General features: G+C 34.0%; 1 protein-coding gene across 1 annotated transcript in view; it reads right to left on the reverse strand.

Annotated features, from left to right (window-relative positions):
• Nucleotides 1-22,436, reverse strand: part of HCN1 (hyperpolarization activated cyclic nucleotide gated potassium channel 1) — a gene marked incomplete at both ends in the record, with an annotated part of 317,617 nt that overhangs the window by 112,651 nt on the left and 182,530 nt on the right. Inside the window, one exon of the mRNA XM_084234155.1 lies at nucleotides 15,179-15,340. Within this exon, the coding sequence (XP_084090281.1) occupies nucleotides 15,179-15,340 (162 nt within the window). The remainder of the gene's footprint in view (nucleotides 1-15,178; nucleotides 15,341-22,436) is intronic.

Genomic DNA, 22,436 nt, shown 5'->3' on the forward strand with positions numbered 1-22,436 from the left:
AAACCAACACTGATATATCCAATGTAAAGAGGATTACATAAAAAAAAATATTAACAGGGGGCCTTCCTGGTGGCACAGAGGGTTAAGCATAGTCCTGTGAAGCTGTCCACAGCCTCTGCAGCATGGGTTTGATTCCCGGCCTGCCGGGGAGATACCCACATGGCGCGGCAGACCTCTCCTGTCTCGCCTGTTGCTCCCCTCAGCAGTCTTTTTGGTCATCTGCCTGTTCTGCTCCCCACTCTTGTCTCTGATGAATTCTCTCATCCTCCTGCACCTCTGGCCTGTACCCCAGTTCTTGCATAAATAAATAAATCTTTTTAAAAAGTGCATAACAGGAAGCAGGATCAAGGAAACTGGCTATCATACTACATGAAAAAATTAAACGCTGTTATATCTGGTTCAATCACCTAAAACAGTGCCCAGCTGTGATTAAATTAGAAAGAAGCATTAAAATATGCTATATCTTGAATGATGTTTCTCCTGCACCTGCCCTAATTCATATGTTGAAGTCCTAATCCTTGATGTGATGACAATTGGAGATCTAGCTTTATGGAAGCCATTAGATTCAGATGAAGTCATGAGAGATTAGTCACGATAGGATTACTCATTCGATTTTGTGAGAATTGACTAGAGAGCCTGCTCTCCTTCTCTCTGCCATGTGAGGGTACACTGAGGTAATGGTGCTCTACAAGTCGGGAAGAGATCTTAGGAGGAACCAAAACTGACACCTGGTCTTGAATTCCTTAGACTCCAAAACTGTGAGAAATAAAAATCTGGTATTTAAATCACCAGCCTATGGTACTTATATTTCAGCAATTGGAGCCAAGATACCAAATAATCAATGAAGTTCCAGATGTTGACACAGAATGGCTGTCATTTAAGAGCTCTTGAGACTTAGGATTATACACTCCTGAGTTAAATATAAAAATTTCTTCAATTATAAAAAGTAATATATAAAAGAGATTAGCAATGCGCACATCAGAGTTGATGATGCTTAAGTGAAATGATTTGCACATCAGGATTCCTAATACAGTAAACATAATTATTAAATAAAGGTCCAAGGAGAAGAGGAATATGTCCTTTAATTCGGTCTACATTAATGACTAATAATGTTTCTTCTAGCTCTAGATACAGTAGGACTATACACTGAATTTTGTCTCTCTCCATAGCAACCTCTCAGAAAATAATTATGTACAGCTACCAAATAGAGAGTACCTTAACAAGGACTTCCTGAGAGTAGTAATATTAAGGGAAATTGCAAAGAAGGTAAAAAGTCAAGTCAGACATTAATATTTGATACAATTATATGTAGACAAAGACTCAGCCTTAATTTGGAATAAATGTTGAGAAACTTTCAAATGATGAAAACAGAAACATAAATCAAAGAGCTCAAGCATTACAGAATGTTGGAAACTGCTAGAAATCAAAAATTGTTTTGGTTTCTCTTCACTGAACTTGATACTCCAGGAAATCAAAGATTATCCTGAATTATTCCTTTTATAGTAACAATATAGAATACAGAACTCCCAGGATACCATAATAGTACCTACAACAGTTCTTGGCACAAAGCAGAAAATCAATAAATATTAGGTGGCTGAGTTAATGAAAGAATAAAACTAACTAAATGATCTCCCCATACAATAACATGAGTTCTTCTTAATATTTATATCTAAACTAAGTTTCTAGCCACTCCCACCTTTATGACTAAAGAAGCTTAGGGTGCTCTTCCACCAGCAATTCTAGAGATGTCACATGTGTTGTCAAAGCAGCCCCCTGTGTTTGCTTGTTCTGCCCTCAGGGGAAAGCTGCTTCCCCCATTGCCAGACTTAATAGTTGTGGCCCAACTCTCTTGGCTGCTGTTATTCTCTGCCCATTTACTTGGAATTCTCATTGCACCTATCCCAGAGCTCTGGACTCTGCTACTCTTCTGTCCAAACCAATCGCTTATTATCCACCAACTTACACATTTGCTCACACTCTGCACCTCATGAGTGCTGTACGTTTTCTTGTGAAATAGGGTTCCCTTCCCTATGTTCTTCCCTTGTAGGGTTACTAACAGCACAGGAAGTTTGGTCTCATTTAGCTCCCCGTTTTACAGAATATAAGACTCTTCTCCCCAACCTTTGCTCTGAATTCTCCAAAGAACAGTCATTCATGAATTAAAGGTTCTTAGGAAGAGGACATGTTAACTTAAGATCTATTATGTTTTTTATATCTAAATAAAGAGATAAGCACTTTCAGAAAGTTGTAAGCTCACTATTTCTATCTTGGCTACAATGAAATGAAAAACAGATGCATCACCATCTCACCATCTCAATAATGATGGTATTATTTTTAGTGAAGTCAATTGTAAAATATGCAACTTCTAACTTTCTTCCTACAAGCTAAACAATAAGTCAATCAGCAAATTGTTTTCTGTGATTACACTCCTAATGGAAACTGGTAAGTGATTAACTTAAGCTAGAAAATATTCGTGCCATATTTTTAAATATTTTCCTTATTGTTAAAAATAAATATAAGTATTTACAAGACAAGATGATAATGGTTTGTGGAAGGAGAGCCACATACTTGTAAGTATCGCAGTTAAGGAATTCATCAGAGTGATCTGTCATAAGGAGTGAACCAAATTTATTTTTTAATTACTATTTTATTTTATATAATTCTTACATCATTTATCACTTTTTGCACAATGTATGCATTATCATTTTGGTTATATTCTCCATATAATTTATTACTAAATTCTGCTCCACAGTAAGAATTCCACTATGAAGCAACAAAAGCATGGTAAAGCAATGAGCTTTGTTTTCTGTTTAAAAAGTTGAAAAGATGCAGTGTAAAAATAAAGAAATCTCTTTTGTTCAATTTGGCATAAATTCCATTCTCTCTGCTACATTCTTTGTAGATCTTTACAGAATGTAGGTATGCTTGAATGCTTTCTTAATGCCTAAGTGCTCTATTAAATAATCAAGTAAGTTTTGTGAGAAAAAGTGGGTATTAGAAACAAAGTTAATTATTGATGTGTCACAATGTCCTTAATTTATCTTATATACAAATAAATTTATGAAAAGATCTAAATTAATTTAAAAAGAATTTAATGAATAAAAGTTGATAACTAATAAGCATTGATAATTCTTCTTAAAAATTATATTATGTTCATTGAGGAAATGTTGGTTTACAACACTGTGTGTGACTTCAGCGTATAGGTTTACACTCTTCAGATATATGTTACCACATCACAGTCATCACCAAAGCACCAACAATCTTCTAAAATAGACCACTGGTCCACACCACCCCACCCGTTTTTCTCCCAATTTTTCCCCAATCCTTTTAATAATAATAATAGCTTTGCAGGTTTGTTTTGGTACATTTTTGTTTGTTCCTTTGTTAGTTTTTTTTTTTAATTTCATATATAAGTGAAATTATCTGGCATTTATCGTTCTCTTTCTGATTTCTTTCACTGACAGAATGCTCTTCAAATCCATCCATGTTGTTGCAAATGGCAAGACATTTTCTTTTTTAAAAAAGCTTAGTAGTGGGCCTACCAGGTGGCGTAGCGGTTGAGCGTTGGGTTGCGAAGCTGCCCGCAGCCTCTGCAGAGCCGGTTCGATCCCTGGCTGCTCCTGGCCACCGGAGGAGGGTCCCACATGGCGCACAGACCTCTCCTGCCGCCCGCTGCTCCCCTCAGCAGTGAACTTCGGTCCTTCCGCCTGTTCTGCTCCCCGCTCTGGCTCTAGTGAATTCTCTCACCCTCCCGCGCTTCTGACTGTACCCAGTGCTTGTATAAATAAATAAATAAATAAATCTTTAAGAAAAAAAAAGCTTAGTAGTATTCCATTGTGCATTAACCTTTCAAGAAGATTATTAGGAATCTTATGGATAGAAAAATTTGCCCATAGAATTAAAATATCTTAGAATTTGGTGCCCAAATTAAGCTAAATAGTTTTCTTATAATTAAGTATAAAATTGTTGGCAGCTATTCATTGGTATTTTCCATTTAGTTAACAAGAAAAGTATCTCAATTACTGACATATTGAAACTACACTCACCAAAGTCCTACATTTTATTTCACATTCTATGCTGAGCCATGTCTGATTCTTGTACTTGTCTTTTTTTTTTTTCTCATCCTATTGTTAAGACTTTATATTTTAACACACAGAAATTCATTCTGCTAGACACAACTTATCCTCCTGGATAACAATATCTTTTGAAGAAGAATCTATCACCATTTATTTCTTGTTTTGCGGTAGACGTATCTCTGATGGCTTCAACTAGGTAATTATCAATATGTTGAAAGGATCTCAGATCATATTAATATGTTAAAAAATGTCACATTCCCAAGGAGGACACTACTTTCCAGGATGTATGGGATGCGTCAAAAGCAGTAGTAAAAGGGCTTCCCCTGGTGGCGCAGCGGTTGAGCACTGGGTTGAGAGGCTGCCTGCAGCCTCTGCAGTGCCAGTTCAATCCCCGGCCACAGGCGAGGGTCCGACAAAAAAAAAAAAAAAAAAAGCAGTAATAAGAGGAAAATACATAGCAATATAGGCTCATATCAAGAAACAAGAAAGAACTCAAAGAAACAACCTAGTCTCACATCTCAAAGAGATAGAAAAAGAACAACAACAACAAAAAAATCCCACTAAAGCCAGCAGAAGAAAGGAAATAATAAAAATCAAAGCAGAAATAAATGAAATGGAAATTTAAAAAAATCCAAAAGATCAATGAAATCAAAAGTTGGTTCTTTGAAAAAATAAACAAAAAGACAAACCTCTAGCAAGACTCACATAGAGAAAAAAGGAGAAAACATATATAATTAGGATCATAAATAAAATAGGAGAAATCACAACAGACTCAGTAGAAATCAAAAGAATAATCAGAGATTACTATGAACACTTATATGCAAACAAATTCGGCAACCTAGAAGACATGGACATATTCCTAAACAATATAATCATCCAAATCTGGACAAAGAAGAAATAGAACAACTAAACAGACCAATTACAAGCAGCGAAATTGACGCAGTAATCAAAGCACTCCCCAAAAACAAAAGCCCAGGCCCAGACGGCTTCACAAACTAATTCTACCAAGCATTCAGCCGTGAATTAGTGCCTATCCTACACACACTCTTTCAAAATATTGAAAAAGGAATACTACCAAATATGTTCTATGAAGCCAACATTACACTAATACCAAAACCAAACAAAGACAGCACAAAAATAGAAAATTACAGGCCAATCTCCCTAATGAACACTGATGCAAAAATCCTCAACAAAATCCTTTCCCACACAATCCAACAATAAATCAAATGGATAATACACCATGATCAAGTGGGATTCATCCCAGGGGCACAACATATGAAATTTAATGGTTCAACATATGAAAATTGGTCAGTGTAATACAACACATCAACAAAAAGAAAAATAAAAACCATATGATCATATCAATAGATGCTGAGAAAGCATTCGACAAAGTCCAACATCCATTTATGATGAAGGCCCTTGAAATTCTCAGGATAGAAAGAACATACCTTAGCATGATAAAAGCCATATATGACAAACCCACTGCCTATATTGTTTCCAATGGCAAAAAGCTGAAGGCCTTTCCTTTAAGATCAGGAACAAGGCAAGGATGTCCTCTCTCACCTCTGTTCTTCAATATAATAGTGGAGGTCACAGCCAGGGCAATAAGACAAGGAATCCAAATAAGGAAAGAAGAAGTAAAACTATCACTATTTGCAGACAATATGACAATATACATAGAGAACCCTAAAAACCCCATAGAAAAACTACTTGAAATAATTAAGCAGTTCAGTAAAGTAGCAGGATACAAAATCAACACACAAAAATCAGTAGCCTTCCAATACACAAACAATCTGAAGAAGAAGAAATCAAGAAAACCATCCCTTTATAATTCAAACAAAAAAAAATCAAATACTTGGGAATAAACCTAACAAAAGAGGTGAAAGACCTATACAAAGAAAATTATAAAACGCTGTTAAAAGAAATAGAAGAAGACACAAAGAAATAGAAAGACATTCCCTGCTCATGAATTGGATGAATTAACGTTATTAAAATGTCCATCCTACCAAAAGCAATATACCAATTCAATGCTATTCCAATAAAAATCTCAATGACATTCTTCAAAGAAATAGAACAAATACTGATGAAATTCATATGGAACCACAAAAAGAACCATGAATAGCCAAAGATCTACTGATGAAAACAAAGGAGAAGGGAGGTATCAACACTTTCAAACTTCAAGCTATACTACAAAGTCATAATAATTAAAACAGTTTGGTATTAGAAGAAAAACAGACACACAGACGAATGGAACCAAATAGAGAGCCCAGAAATAAAATCACACTTATATGGACAACTGATTTTTGACAAAGGAGCAAAGAACATACCATGGAACATGGACAGTTTGTTCAATAAATGGTGCTGGGAAAACTGGACCACCACATGCAAAAAAATGAAGCTACACCACTACCTCTCACTGTCACAAAAAATCAACTCAAAATGGATAAGAGAACTGGACATAAGACCTGAAATCATAAAATATATAAAAGAAAATATAGGAAAATATATAGAAGAAAATATAGGTAAGACATACATCACAATAACATCTTTAAAGACTTATCACCCAAAGCAAAGATAGTCAAGAAAAAGATAAACCCCTGGGATTATATCAAACTGAAAAGCTTCTGTACAACAAAAGAGACATTAACCAAAACAGAGAGACACCCCGCTGATTGGGAAAAAAATCTTTACACTCCATTCTACTGAAAAGGGACTGATCACAAAGATATACAAAGAACACACAAGACTCAACACAAACAAAACAATCTAGTCAAGAAATGGGCAGAAGAACTTAAAAGACATTTCTCCAAAGAGGAAATGCAAATGGCCAACAGGCATATGAAAAAATGTTCAAAATCCCTTATCATCAGGGTAATGCAAGTCAAAACCACATTGAGATACCATTTTACACCAGTAAGAATGGCACATATCAAAAAAACAAGCAACAACAAATGTTGGATGCGGTGAAAAAGGAACTCTCCTAGATTGCTGGTGGGAGTACAAATTGGTCCAACCACTAGGGAAAGCTGTCTGGAGGTTTCTCAGTCTACTAAAAATGGAGCCACCATATGACCCAGCAATTTCACTCCTAGGGATCTACCCAAAGGACACAAAAACATTGATTCAAAAGACCACATGTACCCCTATATTTAATGCAGCACTATTTACAATAGTTAAAACCTGGAAACAAGCCAAATGCCCAAAAAATAGATGACTGGATCAAGAAGATGTGGTGTATATATACACAATGGAATATTATTCAGCAATCAAAAAAGATAAACTCATAACATTTGCAGCAACATGGATGGAACTAGAAGGAATTATGCTCAGTGAAATAAGCCAGAAGGAAAAAGAAAAAATATCAGATGGTTTCACTTATAGCAGGAATATAGAGGAACCCAATAAGACATCAGTGTAAAATAATAATAACAGTACAAAACACAAAAAAGCAAAAAGGACAATTATAAATCAGAGACATACTGCAGGGGAGGAGGAGGGAGAGGGATCAGAGGGACAGAGGGAGGGAAGAGAACAGGGGACTGAGGTGATGGTGCACGGGTGCACTGGTGAGGGAAACTCTATGGGGACTACACCTGAGGGGGGGAAGAAGCAAATATTGTTTAAAAATGAACAGTGATGTAAAAAAAATTTAAAAAATGTCATGTTCTATACATGTACACTAAATATCTCCTCTGTTGATATCACTCTATTCATCTATATTTGGGTGTGGGAGAAAAAACACTCACCTAATTATTAACCCACTGAACTCAATTATCTATTAGTCTCAGTATTTCATTAAAAACATATCATCCTTTGTACAAAGTGAATTTGCCAATCTAATGTTCATCATAAAAAGGAAACAGTGAACTGGTAAATATATCTAGCAAAGTTTTGAAAGTGTTTTATATATTTCTATATATATGTATCTCACTATATATATATATCATATATATGAAAAAAAAGAAAGAGGCTGATCTGTTAGTTCTTGCTTTCATGAAAGAATTACTTGTTCTGTAAAAAAACACTGACTTTTCTCAGTGCTCACAAATAATTTCTTTAATAATTTAGTGCAGAGTCTTGTTTCGAATTAACAACAACATATCAAGTTGTAATTTGCAGTATCGGTCTTCATTTTCTCTTTGTAAGTTCATACATTATTTACATAAACCCATATACAGCTACTTCTTCCTTCATTTTTATGGTTTGTGAAAGATTCTATGCAATCAGTCCACCATTTTTCCTCAAGAACATCACCATTTGGAGGTACAATTCATCAGCAGGGTCAGGGCATCAAGGTCACTGGGAATACAAAATATGACTTGGAGCTCAATTTCCCAATTGATTGTTCCAGTCTATTTCATTATCACCTTCACAGAAGACATCAGTAAACAAAATTATAAGTATTATGCTTGTATTCTGTCATTTATTATCAATCCATGGATATTAGGAAAGGGTCTATCTACTTTCTAGTCTTTGTTCCTACTATTATTAAATGCCATTAATGTTTCTGATTCTAAATGTTACTTATAGTTACTTTTACAGGCTCAAACCAGCTTCTTTAGTATTCTGTAAGTGATAGTAATAAAAGGAACATTCAAATTCTGTTGGTTTCCTTAGCCAGTCTTGTGTATTACAATTTTTTTCTTCCCATGCCTTTTAAAATTTCTAGTTACATGTTATATCTGGTTCTTCTTCAAGCAACCTCAAATTATTATTATTTTGATATGGGAGGGTTATTCACTAATGCATAAACAAGAAAAATCAAATTTAGTTCAATGCAACTACAGCTATTAATAAAAACTTTGGTGTTCTGAACTGAAAAATGTAATAACACTGTTCTGTAAGTTTTGCATATAGAAGTACCTTTATTCTACCTAAAATCCTTGAAATATAATTATTATTCCTACATTAGAGATGCAGATGCCAAGACAGAAATAGGATAAGTCACTTACCTAAGACCACTTAGCTAGTAAATGTGAGAAAACCAGGATATGAATGCAAGCAACCCAGTTTCAGCTTGACCATGCTTAACAAGTTTATAATAGCATTTCACATATTTAGTTTAAATGACTTGTATGCTTTTGATAGCATGCTTATCTCTTAACAAATTCTTCAATTTTGGTTGAAGTAAACTCACCATTTCTGCTGTGCTTTAGAGAACAACTTTGTCAATGAGGCAAGACAAAAATTCATTAGTTTCATATTTTAAGAAAAATAATCCTTTCCCAGGCTATGATGTGCCACATTCTACATTTAGCTACTCTGATATTTTCTAGTTATTATTTTTATTTTCTTTAAATCTGCTATTAATTTTCTTTATATCTATTTAATATTGTTAATATTTTCTTCATATCCCTTTATTTCAATATTTTCAACATGCTAGATTTCCGGTATTATGGGCCAAAATCAGATCATTGTCTCCTCCAATTAAATCAATTTCTTTCAAAAAGTCATATTTCATTGATGAACCCTAGTCCACCAAATTTTATGATATTTCTTAAAATTCATATCATTCTTCCCATTTTATATATTAGAATTTTAAAAATCTAAGACTATAGGTTTTAAATTAGTTATCCTTCAAATTATCTCCTTAAGAGTGGGTTTGGCAAGCTCTGTATGATGAAAAACATGAAAGGAAGGGGAATTTTATCTCATCAAATTACCTCAACCTTAATGTATCAGCAGATGATTTCCTCATTCATACATTAATGAGAAATATGGGAAAGCACAAATAAAGAGATTGCAGTGTTAGATCTAGTCTGTCACATTTTGCTTGACTTGTATCAAAGATTTTAAATGTCTCCTTTTTTATTTATGATACATTTATAGTATTGGTTATAAATGTGCATATAACTGTGCCTTTAAAAGTGAAGAAGCATGTAGAACATGGCATTAATCAATCAGTTCTTTATCATCACTTAATAGAGACAATTTGCTGAGCATGGTTGTGAATGGGTATCACAAAAAGTGCTAGATACATAAAGAACCAGATAGTAATAATACCTGAGTGCATATACTAAATATTAGATATACTATTAAAGTCTAAAACAACAGCTGGTTATAATTAAGAGCTCAAGTTTTCTTTCTTTTGGAAGAAACTGAACTAGCTTCGAAGACATTAGGTGACAATGGTGAATGGTTTCAATGGTGGAAACACAGCCTGAAGGAGAAAAAGGCAATCAGCCTTTATTGTATTAGCTATTTGGCTTCTATCTGCTGTTTCTATCTCTTTTCATTTTTCTGTAAGATAATGTAGGTGTCTTCCTTTTTGTTTCTTTTTCTAATTTTGTGGTATTTTATTTCTTGTGGAACACTAAAATATACAATGCATTAGGATAAAAATTAAATGATAAATACAGTAGAAGAAATTAGAACATGTCATTCTTTTAAATTTTCATATATAAATAGCATCAAATCTATCACAAAGTTTCCATGATTGTATATAGTTCATTGAATAAAAAAGTACTATGTACTCAAATCTCTTTTTTGTTCCTAAAGAGTGTTTTTTTTAATTTCTAAATTACTAATAAAATAAAAAATTACGGTGATGACTGAAATGGAAAGTCACCCTCAGGATAATGATTTCTATAAATCTTATAGGTTAATAAAATTTTTAATTTGATTTGGGTAATATTACTGACTATAAACCTGTGCCAATTTTTCCCTTTTTGTGAAGACTTGATAACTTAGAGCAGAATTATAAAAAATGCTAGGCAAGTATAATCATTTTGTGGAACATTAATGCTTAGTTCTAATTAGGAGCAGAGGGGAGACGGCAATGGGTACAAACCGAAATAGTATTTTTCTCAGTCAGCTCATAATTCTACGTTACTAGATAAATGTTCATGAATCAATCAATTTCTAAATCCTCTAAAGCACAAAAATATAGTTTATGACAAATTGAGAGGGTCAAACCAAATAATATCTTCAATTTAATATAACTGAAAGTATATTAAAACTTTTAATAAAAATTCTTCCCAAATTTGCAAGAATTGGGATTTTAAATTACCACATTGATCACAATGGCAAAATGCTCTATATAAATCTATACAGCTATCTGTATATATAATTCATGTGTTTATATATATATATATATGGTTTGGTGGGCATTATATGTACACATCATAATTAAAATTCATTTCTATCCTTATATATATTTAGATATTTATGATATACACTAGAAAATGTTTAGGAAATATTGGGGATATATTTTTGTTCATTATTATGTCTTTTTATGAATTACAAAGATATGGTGGTGAATTTTTCAATTATTCTTATGATTTTATGTAATAAATTATAAATTGCTTCTTCTAGCCATTCTATGCTTAAAAGTTAAGGGCTAATCAACACAAGGAAAAATATTTGAAATTTATGGATTGGTCTTGCTATTACTAAATCAACTTTTTATTCATAGCCTATATATAATTTAAGCACTATTTTTAAACATCTGTATTATGGAAATATAGTTCAAGTTAAAGTTATTTTGAGATGCGCATTTCATCTGAACACAAAAATATTGGATTAGAATTTTTTTCTATATGCTTGCCCCCATAAAAGAACACATGTCTGAAAAGGAAGAACATGGCCTGTGAATTATTTCATTATTGTGATGAGGTCGTGTTTCTATCCAGTAAAGAACAGTCATCAGGCTAGTTTCTTAATAGGCAGAAACAGAATGGCAAAGGAGAAGCACAACACTCAGCAGGCTGCTGACCTAGTTTGTTATTATAACTCATAGACGCTATAAATGCACTTTTTTCACCAGTGAAGCTACATACTGACTTGTCAGCAAATTAGCTACCTTTTTTTAAGACTTTTAAAAAATTCTGTTAAGGCAATATATTCTATTTAGGGAAAAGTAAATTGTCATAATAATACAATTTCTGACTTAGAGATTTTCAGATCTAAAATACCTTACTAGGCCTCAAGAGGAGAGAGAAATACTTTAATTAAGAGATTTTCAGTTTTATTTCTTAGCTATTTTATTTCAATAAATCATTACCTAAGCAGTTCATTAAACTTTGTAAAACAAAAGTGAACTTATTTTAATTTTGTCTTAATATTTTTGCTAGAATATCAATAGATAACAAGTCATCCTAGTTTTAAGTGTTCTATTTGTATACAGACTCTTGTATATGGATATTATATATTCCTTTTTTTTTACAAATAACGTGCTTACAGAAGGTATCAATATACAATGCTTTCTTTAATAGTTTCTTTAATAGTTTCCCAGCACACATTTATTATGATTATTACAGTTTTTGAAACAGAACTCATTGAAATGTCTCAATGAGTTGAAGTTCTCATTTCTTGATGTCTCAATGTCTCATGCTGATGTTTCTGTTCTAAAATCAACAGATAGTGGTTGAAATGTCTTCTTATTTTCTGTCCCCCCAACCTTTAGTTTATACTCATCATAGATTTCATCTCAACCCATAAGAGGCTGACATTAGCACAAGTTTATGTGAATTAGGAAAGTAGTACTGCCAGGGTGGCTAAATTAAGAAATATTAAAAGACTTGTAAGAATGACTGCAGTTGAAGTATACATGGTTTGGCAGGTAAAAAGAGGCCAACCTTTCCCTAACACCAATCCCTGTACTTGGAGTCTTTGGACAGTGTATATATTCAGAGGACTGGATTCAAATTCATATTCATGACTTTTGCACATAATTTTCTGTTCCACTAAATTATAAATTTTATCAGGGTATATTTTGTTAATCTCAGTGTAATTTTCAGCAAATATAGAAAAGTGGTATGAATGGCAGGTAGTGGGATGTAAGCATTATCAGGGTAGGGACACTTTCTCATATACTTCTGTACGTTCATTGCCTAAAATAATTCATGCCTGGCACAAAGTAGATACTCAATAAGACTATCAAAATGACAGAATAAATAATATATATTCATTTCATAACTGAAGTACAAGGAAGTTAAGTGACTGCCTATTATCACAGAGATTTGAATGTTAGAGGCAATTCTAGAATGTATGTCTCTAAGCTATATAACTTTAGGATAAAAATAGTACCATCAAGATCAAATGACATCACTAAGACTCTCTATTGATATAAAAATTGTCCTTTTAATGACTACTACCTCCTTCTTATCACTGATAATCACAATACAAAAGAATTGTAGTTGGTCTGTATATCAAAAAAGCTCCCTAGAGTTGAACATAGGCTTAACTGTTTCCTACCCTCTACATTTGAATTAAACATAAACATTATGTCAATAAATGTTGAAGAAAACAAGTCAATTCACAATTAGACCTACATCTAAATAGAAAAAGACCTATTAAGCAAATTGCAAATTCATAAAATCTGTAAATTAAAATTGAAAATGTTTGTATGACATCAGGATATAATAAAAGTTTGTGTTAGAGCAAATAAAAACACACACTCTCAGTAAATACCATTGCTAATTTTCTGAAAGATACCCAGGAAAAATAAATTCATAATTATTTGCAACTTTAATATTATCTGGTGCCAATGATGAACCATCTTCTGGCAGCAGAACTGGTGTTTTCATACTATATACTCAGTTATTAGCTCGATTAAAGACCTGTTGCTTTTCCCTGCTCCTCCACACATTTTATGTTTTCTCCTTCAGTGGTAAGTAGAAGTGACAGATCTATAATCAAGGAAATTGCACATTTTTGAAAAGTTGGCTAATGTAACTCCTTGTTTTGCATTGTTAGATACAGAAGCTCCTACACAGAACATTTCTCAAACTTTGGATGAGTGAGCACTATCTCAAGCACTGTTCTAGACACTGGAAATAAAGCTCAAAACAAAGACAAATTCTTTCGCTTAGTAGAATTTATATTTTCAAATGCAGAGCACAGAAAAATATAAATGACAAATACATGTGTGTTGCTAAGTTCTTTTAAGGTAAAATAGAAAGCATTGGAGGATATATTAATGTAGGTGGTCAGGGAATATACTGACATTTAAGTGACAGGAAGGGAATGAAGGAGAGATCTGGGTAATACTTAGTCTCAAAGAAAGGAATTAAAGGAACAAAAAATAAAAGGAAGGAGAAAAATAAGTAAGCACGAAGAAAAGGAAGAAAATAATCATACTTCTTAACATGTGATGTAAATTCCTCTTTTCCTTCCAAGCCTGTGCTATAGCTATTAGAAGAAAAAAAAAAACAAAACTCTATTCTAAACCTGTGCAGGTCATTTTGTAATAATATGCCAAGAAATTAATAATGGAATAGTTTGGGGAAGAAAAGCATATTTGATTTACATCAAAGTTAAACTTTTGTGAATATCTCATAAAATTTATTTTCCATTTGTTACACAGAAGCGAGGACTGTTCTAATGCAGAGTTAAACAAAATTTTATTAACTATAATATGATTAAAATGTAATGCAAGAAGAAAATATGAGAACTCAGATAAGAGGTAAACAATTGTAAATGTATGTTAAAAATATTCATTTTTGCTTTGACTCTGTGATTACTGCACTATGTAGATCAAAACATTTGTTCTAAATATGGAATGTGAATATGAATATAGTTGGCTATGCAAAGTAAACTTGTATTTCATAGATTTTTTAAATATTTACATATCTTTCAGGGTACAGTTTAAAGGCTACCTTTTCCATGACTCTCCTTTGTTTTCTCTAGAAAGATGTATTGCATGAAAGAACTATATCATACATATTCCATTTGAATTTACATTGATGTACATGTGTCTGTATGGTTAACACTATCTAGAAATAATGTCTTGAACAAAGCCAATGCTAAAAAGCAAGTTGAAAGGGGTGAGTATAAATGTAACTATTCTTTGAAAGGATGATGTACTATGACTATATGTGTGTAGATGTTTTTACATGCACCTTTGAAACAAAATGGCTCAATATACACAGAGTAAGATATCCAAAAATAGATCCTGCAACATAAACATTCCCAGAGACATTTCATGTAAATGAAATTTAGTTGTAAAAAAGATACATAACATTTGATTTTCTAACCATGGAAGCAAAATTAAGTTTTCTTTAAACATTTATGGAGTATAAATTAGAACATCTTAACATAAACACTCAGAAGGTTTTGGCAAAACATTGAAAACAGAGTATAAAGTAATACAAAGTACTTACAACCATTTCATTTAGAGACACCCAGCAATCAGGTGGGAAATCCTGCAATAGTGGCACTAAGAACTGAAGACAGCCATCCCAGTGACATAGAAGCAGCATCATGCCAATGAGGTTAAATATCCTCACCACAGCACTGGCAAGATCATACGTCATGTGGAAAATCTGTTGGCCAAAAGATAAAATCAGTTCTTACAATAATTTTTGAAGTCAAGATACTACCAATGGCGGTGGCATGTTATGACATTATGTAGTCTAATTATTTATTTAATAAAAATATTGGAAGAAATTTACAAAAGTAATTGGTGATTATATATATTTTTACCTGGAATGAAGCTGGGCATTCTGCTATATGAGTATTATGACCAAGTGTGGGTTCTCCACAAGGAACAAAGATAGATGAATAAAACTGGGCCACCATTTTGTGTGCTATATTTCTGGACATTTTAGCAAAGCTGATTTAGAACAAGGTAATAAATTTGACAAATAAGGGGCATCTTCTTTTCTGCTTCTCGTCTCTTTCTATTAGATTTGTTGAAAGACCAAAACAATAACCCAAGGATTGAAAACCATGAGCAGGGCCTCCCCTGCTGGTGCAGCGGTTGAGAGCTGGGCTGTGAAGGTGCCTGCAGCCTCTGCAGTGCCGGTTCGATCCCCGGCCTCCAGTGAGGGTCCCACACTGCGCCCAGAACCTCTCCTGCCGCCCGCTGCTCCCCTCAGCAGTGTACTTCATCAATCTGCCTGTTCTCTTCTCCACTCTGTCTCTGGTGAATTCTCTTACCCTCCCATGCTTCTGAGTGTACCCAGTGCTTGTATAAATAAATAAATAAATAAATATTAAAAAAAAAAAAAAGAAAACCATGAGCAAAATGAGTGTAATGGAATGGCAAAATATAAGAATGAGAACTAATTGCAGTTAACTCTGTAGCTAGATAAGAGGAGGTATTTTTCAAATTGTGTATATTAAAAATGAAAAGTGACCTTTGAGATTAAAGATCTCTGAAGCTGATTAGAAAATAACTGCATAATTATTTTTAAAATTAAAATTGTTATGTTTAACTGTATGATACAGGCTATGCTTTCTGTAAATCTTTCTTATACATATTTTCATGGAGTCCAGTATGACAGGTGACATTATTTTATAAGACACAAAAATTATGACAAATCAGTATCTTCCATTAGTTTCAGGTGGAAACTTACATATAGCTTCATATCTATAATGTCTTATTTATCTAGTTATTGTAAGAAATAAAATGAGAGCCTTAATCCTTTCTTTAGCAGATCAATGCTATACTCCTCTTGTACTATTTTTTTTTTTTAGATTTATTTATTTATTTATACAAGCACTGGGTACAGTCAGAAGCGTGGGAGGGTGAGAGAATTCACCAGAGACAGAGTGGGGCAGACTAATGAAGTACAATGCTGAGGGGAGCAGTGGGCAACAAGGGAGGTCTGTGCGCCATGTGGGACCCTCACCCAGCGGCCAGGGATCGAACCGGCGCTGCTGGGCTTCGCAACCCCGCGCTCTACTGCTGCGCCACAGGGGAGGCCCTCCTTTTGTACTATTTATATGGTTTATGATCTTATTTCCCCTACTCTAAAATAACAAAACCCACTTGGGAGCAGACCTACATTCTACAATGAAAAGTTTTTTTTTTTAATTGTTAAAGAATTACTGAGTTAATAAATAAAATTAATAAATATGCATACATATAAAGTCATAATATCTTAATATATTTAGAATCACATTTCTATAATTCACCAAAAGTAAAATTTACTTTTAAAGTAATGGAACACTCTGTCTTGAGAAATTGAGAAATAGAGAAGAAATCCACAAATTTTATATTTTGATTTAGAAACTATATATTTGTATAATTCTTAAGAGATGCATGCTAAAGTATGCTGAGAAAAAATGACAGGTCAGTTGGGAGTTTGCTTTTGTAAAATACAAACTGCCTTTAAACATTTTTCATTTTGATGAACTTCTCTTAGGCATTAATTGTTTCTTTTTTTTTTTTAAAGATTTATTTATTTATTTATACAAGCACTGGGTACAGTCAGAAGTATGGGAGGGTGAGAGAATTCACCAGAGCCAGAGCGGGGAGCAGAGCAGGCAGAAGGACCGAAGTACACTGCTGAGGGGAGCAGCGGGCGGCAGGAGAGGTCTGCGCACCATGTGGGACCCTCCTCTGGTGGCCGGGGAGCAGCCAGGGATCGAACCGGGGCAGCAGAGGCTGCGGGCAGCTTCGCAACCCAGCGCTCAACCCCTGCACCACCAGGGAGGCCCTGTTTCTTACTTTTTGATGTAGTAAGAATCTTAATATGTCATCTTTCTTTTTAATATAGTAAGTACAGTGAGGAAAAAAATCCTTTGTGGGGATGTACACATTGCTCTCCATTACTTTTATCTTTTAATTTTGGTTACTTAGTTAATTCACTTTCATTGAGGTAATCTTGGTATGTAACACTGTATATGTTCAGGAATATAGACTCATACTTCATCAAAAACATTAAACCACACCACGCCCTCCACCACAACCACTGAACTCCCTCTACCCTTTGCTTCTGACCCTACCTCTCCGCCCTGTGAATTATTTTTAAATGTAAGACTTGCATCCTAGACTTTAAAAGCAAAGGACTATGATTTTGATATTCAGACAGCAATACACACAATTTATTTTAAAGCACTAAGAATTTTATTTTCCCTAATTTTTATTTGTTAGTTGGTTTTACATTTAGCAAACCCACAAAAAAAAAAAAGTCCTTTTGAATTTATTCCTTTTGATATTTCTTTTTGTGTGTGTGTGTGTGTGTGTGTGTGTGTGTGTGTGTGTGACCCTCGCCAGTGGCCGGGGAATGAACCATCGCTGCAGAGGCTGCTGGGTAGCCTCGCAGCCCAGTGCTCAATCGCTGTGCCACCAGGGGAGGCCCTCCTTTTGATATTTCTGAGTCATTAAATGTGTTAGTAGAAATAGCACATTTTTTATCAACAATTTCTTATTAAAATAATATAGTAAAACATAATAACAAAGCTTTCCACTATTAAATAGAAGAAAAGAAAATCAACATGGATATAAAAATGTTTAGTAACAGAATTCTGTATATCTGAGTACTTTCTGACAAAATGGTTCAATATGTCCTTTGGATGTTATATTGTTGGGAAACAAAGTAAGTTACAGAATATAAATTTCTGAGTGAAACAAGAAGCACATAGACTGCAAACCATCCTTTGACTAGCAGACTTTATAGAGTGAGGTGTGGGATGCCACAGAGAACAAGGGCTCATTCTCAGTAGACCTGAGTTTTATGGATTTTCTGCTTTCTTTTTTGGAATCAGATATTCTTTGTGGAATTTTAAGGGGTTATTTACTGAATGAAAGTGACATAGGCTAATAGCTATCCAACAATACCTTTAAGAAAATCCTATTATTGCTGAAATGTTTTCCAGAAAAACATAACCACTACTCTCCTAAAGGGAGTTATAGGTCTTTCATAACATATTAGAAACACAGTATTTTTGGTCGTTGCTGGTTTTGTTTCCATGTGATTATTACACTCCTATTGTAACAGAATAAGCTCTAGATTTAACTCTATCTTCTACCCATTTCCTATCCCAACCTCACAATGTTTATGTACAGTACAAGTGACAGATTGATATAATTCTACTATATAGACTGCTCAGGAAGAGGTCACATAATTAATTTCATAAAATCTCTTTTTGATTGCTAACATCACGAGTTCAAAAGTGATCTCTCTTTTTGGAGCTATCCCCAAATCTAACTTTGGAAGAATGGCTTGTTTAAGTGGGCTATTTTAACATGTATTAATAGTATCAGTGGAAAATTTCAAGTAGTCAAAACTATGTAGCACTGTCCTGATTTATTTTCCTGAAAAAAGAACATACATAGTGTATGTGTTTTTGATGCATATATGGCTTTGTTTCATTACTTTGCTACAGCATAACACATCTACCATTTTAATGATATACATATTTCCTTAGGATTTTAATCCCAAATAGCTAAATATTTAGGAAAAGTGTATTTTATGCAAAATTACACTTTATTTAGCTTTATAGTGTGAGAAAGATCAAAGATCATGACCTAAGGATATGCAAAAAAAGAAATAGGAAAATATCATAATGATTCTTTGAACATACTTGTTAGGAAACAATAGGAAACATTTATAGTACAAACTAAAAGTACAAACTTTGAAAACTGGGAAACACAGTATCTGGTGGTACAGAATTGATATTCAGCTATTGTGATTTCTCCCACAAAGGTTGTTTAACTAACAATTAATTTGCATAAAAGGATCAGTATTAATGAACACATAACCGAGATGAACCATTTCTACTAATCTTAGTCATTTTCCTTGAAATTCAAGTCAGTATCAGTTGACAATGTAGAATAGATCAGAAACAAAAATGCTTATTATAAGTTGCACAGTGTTACTAAATGTACACATATTCATGTTTTCTAAATACCATAGACAAAAGAAATATATCATTTTAACTTTCACGAGGACTATGTGGTACAACAGAACATCTGGTTATTAGGCAGTGCCCTGGAAACATGAAACAGCAAATATAACCTACAAGAACTCAATTTTCCTTAGGAAATAGTTTACAGTGGGAAAACAAAATTATAAATGAATATTGAAAATGACCCTACCAAGAAGAGAGTTTCATGGATTTGTTCTCTGGAAAAAAAGAAAATGAAAATTAGACAACTTAAGATCATTCTATGCCCTTCTATTATAAATCTCAAGTGGCTTCAAATGTAGACAATAGGTACAAATTTTGTAAATACAGAAATATTTAAATGGGAAAACTAAAAAAAATATGTTGGATTTTTTTAAAGATTTATTTATGCATACAAGAACTGGGGTATAGGCCAGAAGTTGGGGTGTTGGGTAAGAGGATTCACCAGAGACAGTGGGGAGCAAAACAGGTAGATCTACTGAAATACACTGCTGAGGGGAGCAGCAGGAGAGGTCTGCTGTGCCATGTGGGTTAGCGCCCTGGCCGGGGATTGATCTCCTGCTGCAGAGGCTGGAATAGATTGATAGCACTATGTCTCTAACCCCTGCGCCACCAGGGAGGCCCTATGTTGGATTGTTAAGCCTTATTTCAATGATGGCTTTTTTTTTTTAAGATTTATTTATGCATAAAAGAGCTGGGGTACAGGCCAGAGGTGTGGGGTGGAGAGGGGATGAGAGGATTCACCAGACACAGAGTGGGGAACAGAACTGGCAGATTGACCGAAGTACACTGCTGAGGGGAGCAGCGGGCGAGCCAGGAGAGGTCTGCTGTGCCATGTGGGTTGCTCCCTGGCCAACGGAAGATCTAACTCTGGTTGCAGAGGCTGGGGACAGCTTCATAGGCTGAGGCCCAACCCTTTGCACCACCAGGAAGCCCCTCAATGATGGCTTTTGAAGGTTATTTTGATACTTTTCACACATTTAATTTCAGGGTGAAATCAGTCAAAAATATTGATTTAATGAAATACATGTAATGAATGTAATGTAATGAAATGCAACAAATTTGATTCTCAAACTGCTATTTTTTTAAAGATTTTTTTTTATTTATGCATACAAGAGCTGGGGTGCAGACCAGAGATGTGGGGGGTGAGAGGATTCACCAGAGAGAGAGTGGGGAACAGAGCAGGCAGACTGACTGAAATACACTGCTGAGCGGAGCACCATGTGGGTAACCTCCCTAGCTGGGGATCGAATTCGTGCTGAAGTGGCAGCGGATAGCTCCATAGTGCTCCGCCTTAACCCCTTGCACCACCAGAGGGGCCCCTCAAACTGTTATTTTTGAAATCCCATCTTAAAACCTCAACAGGAAAAATTATTTAAATGAAAAAAATTAATGTTCTCTTTTTATTATCTAGTACACAGTGAAAACTGATAAGCAGAAAGTCGTAAGTGACTATATAAGTTGTGCATACGTGTGTTTATGTGTGTGGGTAGTTAGGTGTGGAATCAGGCTAATAGTCACATTAGCAACAGTTTATAATTTCTGTATAGCACTTGTGAATGAATTTCAAATGACTTTTCTACAATGTGTCTTTTGGAGGGAATAGGAAAAAATCCTTTTAGAAATAACATAATGCTAATAATAGACTCATTGTTATCTTTGTTTCATTTCAATCTTTTATTTGCTTGCTCAACTTCTCTATACCTGCTGTCATATCATATTTGTAATATGTAACATGCTCCAGTAAGTGCAAATTTAGTTATCTCTGCCTCTTGAACCACACATAGTAAAATTATTCTAGTCTCTGTTACAAGTTCATTTCCTCAGCACACAAAACCAATAACATGGATTTATGCTTTTTGAAGGACAAATTTATACTGTAAAATGCAATAGAGAAATGTGCCATTTTGTTAAGAATAGATATTTACTTTGGAGAATTCATCTCATCAAATTTGTCTTTTAAAATTCATTTACATAGTGGTAAAAACTAAGATCCCTTCAGTGTACCAATTATAGGGACTGAACTATCAAAGTAAACCAAGCAGAGGATGTTTAAACTCAGTTTTCTATACTCAGTAAATCGTTTTCCTTTAAACAGTATCTTGCAGCTATTATATAGTAAATAAGTGTGGCATATTTTTCCATTCCATCCAGATATTCTTCTCAAAAACAATTTTTATATTGTTTGGATAAATGTCAAGGGGTGGAACTGCTGGGTTATATGACATTTATTTTTGACATTTTGAGAAATCTTCCGGTTGTTTTCAACAGAGGTTGGACCAGTTTACATTGCCAGCAAGAGTGTACAAGGAACTCCACTTGCTGGCACTTACCTAGAGTGTAAAAACACTAATTTGAAGGGGTATATGTACTACTGTGTTCATTATAGCTCTACTTACAGTAGCCAAGTTATGGAAATGACATCAGTGCCCAACAGCAAGTGAGTAGATTAAGAACATGATATATATATATATATATATATATATATATACATATATAAATATATGATATATGAGCTATATATGCCATGTGATATATATATATATATATGACAGGTGATGTATATACATAGATATGATAGAATCCTATCCAGCTATAAAATAAAAAAATGAACTCTTGCTATTGATGATAGCATGGATAGAACTGCAGCATATTGTGCTAAATGAAATAAGCCAGAGTCAGAAAGACAAATACTGGATGATTTTCCTCATATTTGGAACAAAGAGAAACAAAACAAAGGGAGATGGGAAACTAAACCAAAACAAAGCCTAGGTACATGAC

Source organism: Talpa europaea, assembly GCF_964194135.1.
Source record: "Talpa europaea genome assembly, chromosome: 5".
NCBI classification, from domain to species: Eukaryota; Metazoa; Chordata; class Mammalia; order Eulipotyphla; family Talpidae; genus Talpa; species Talpa europaea.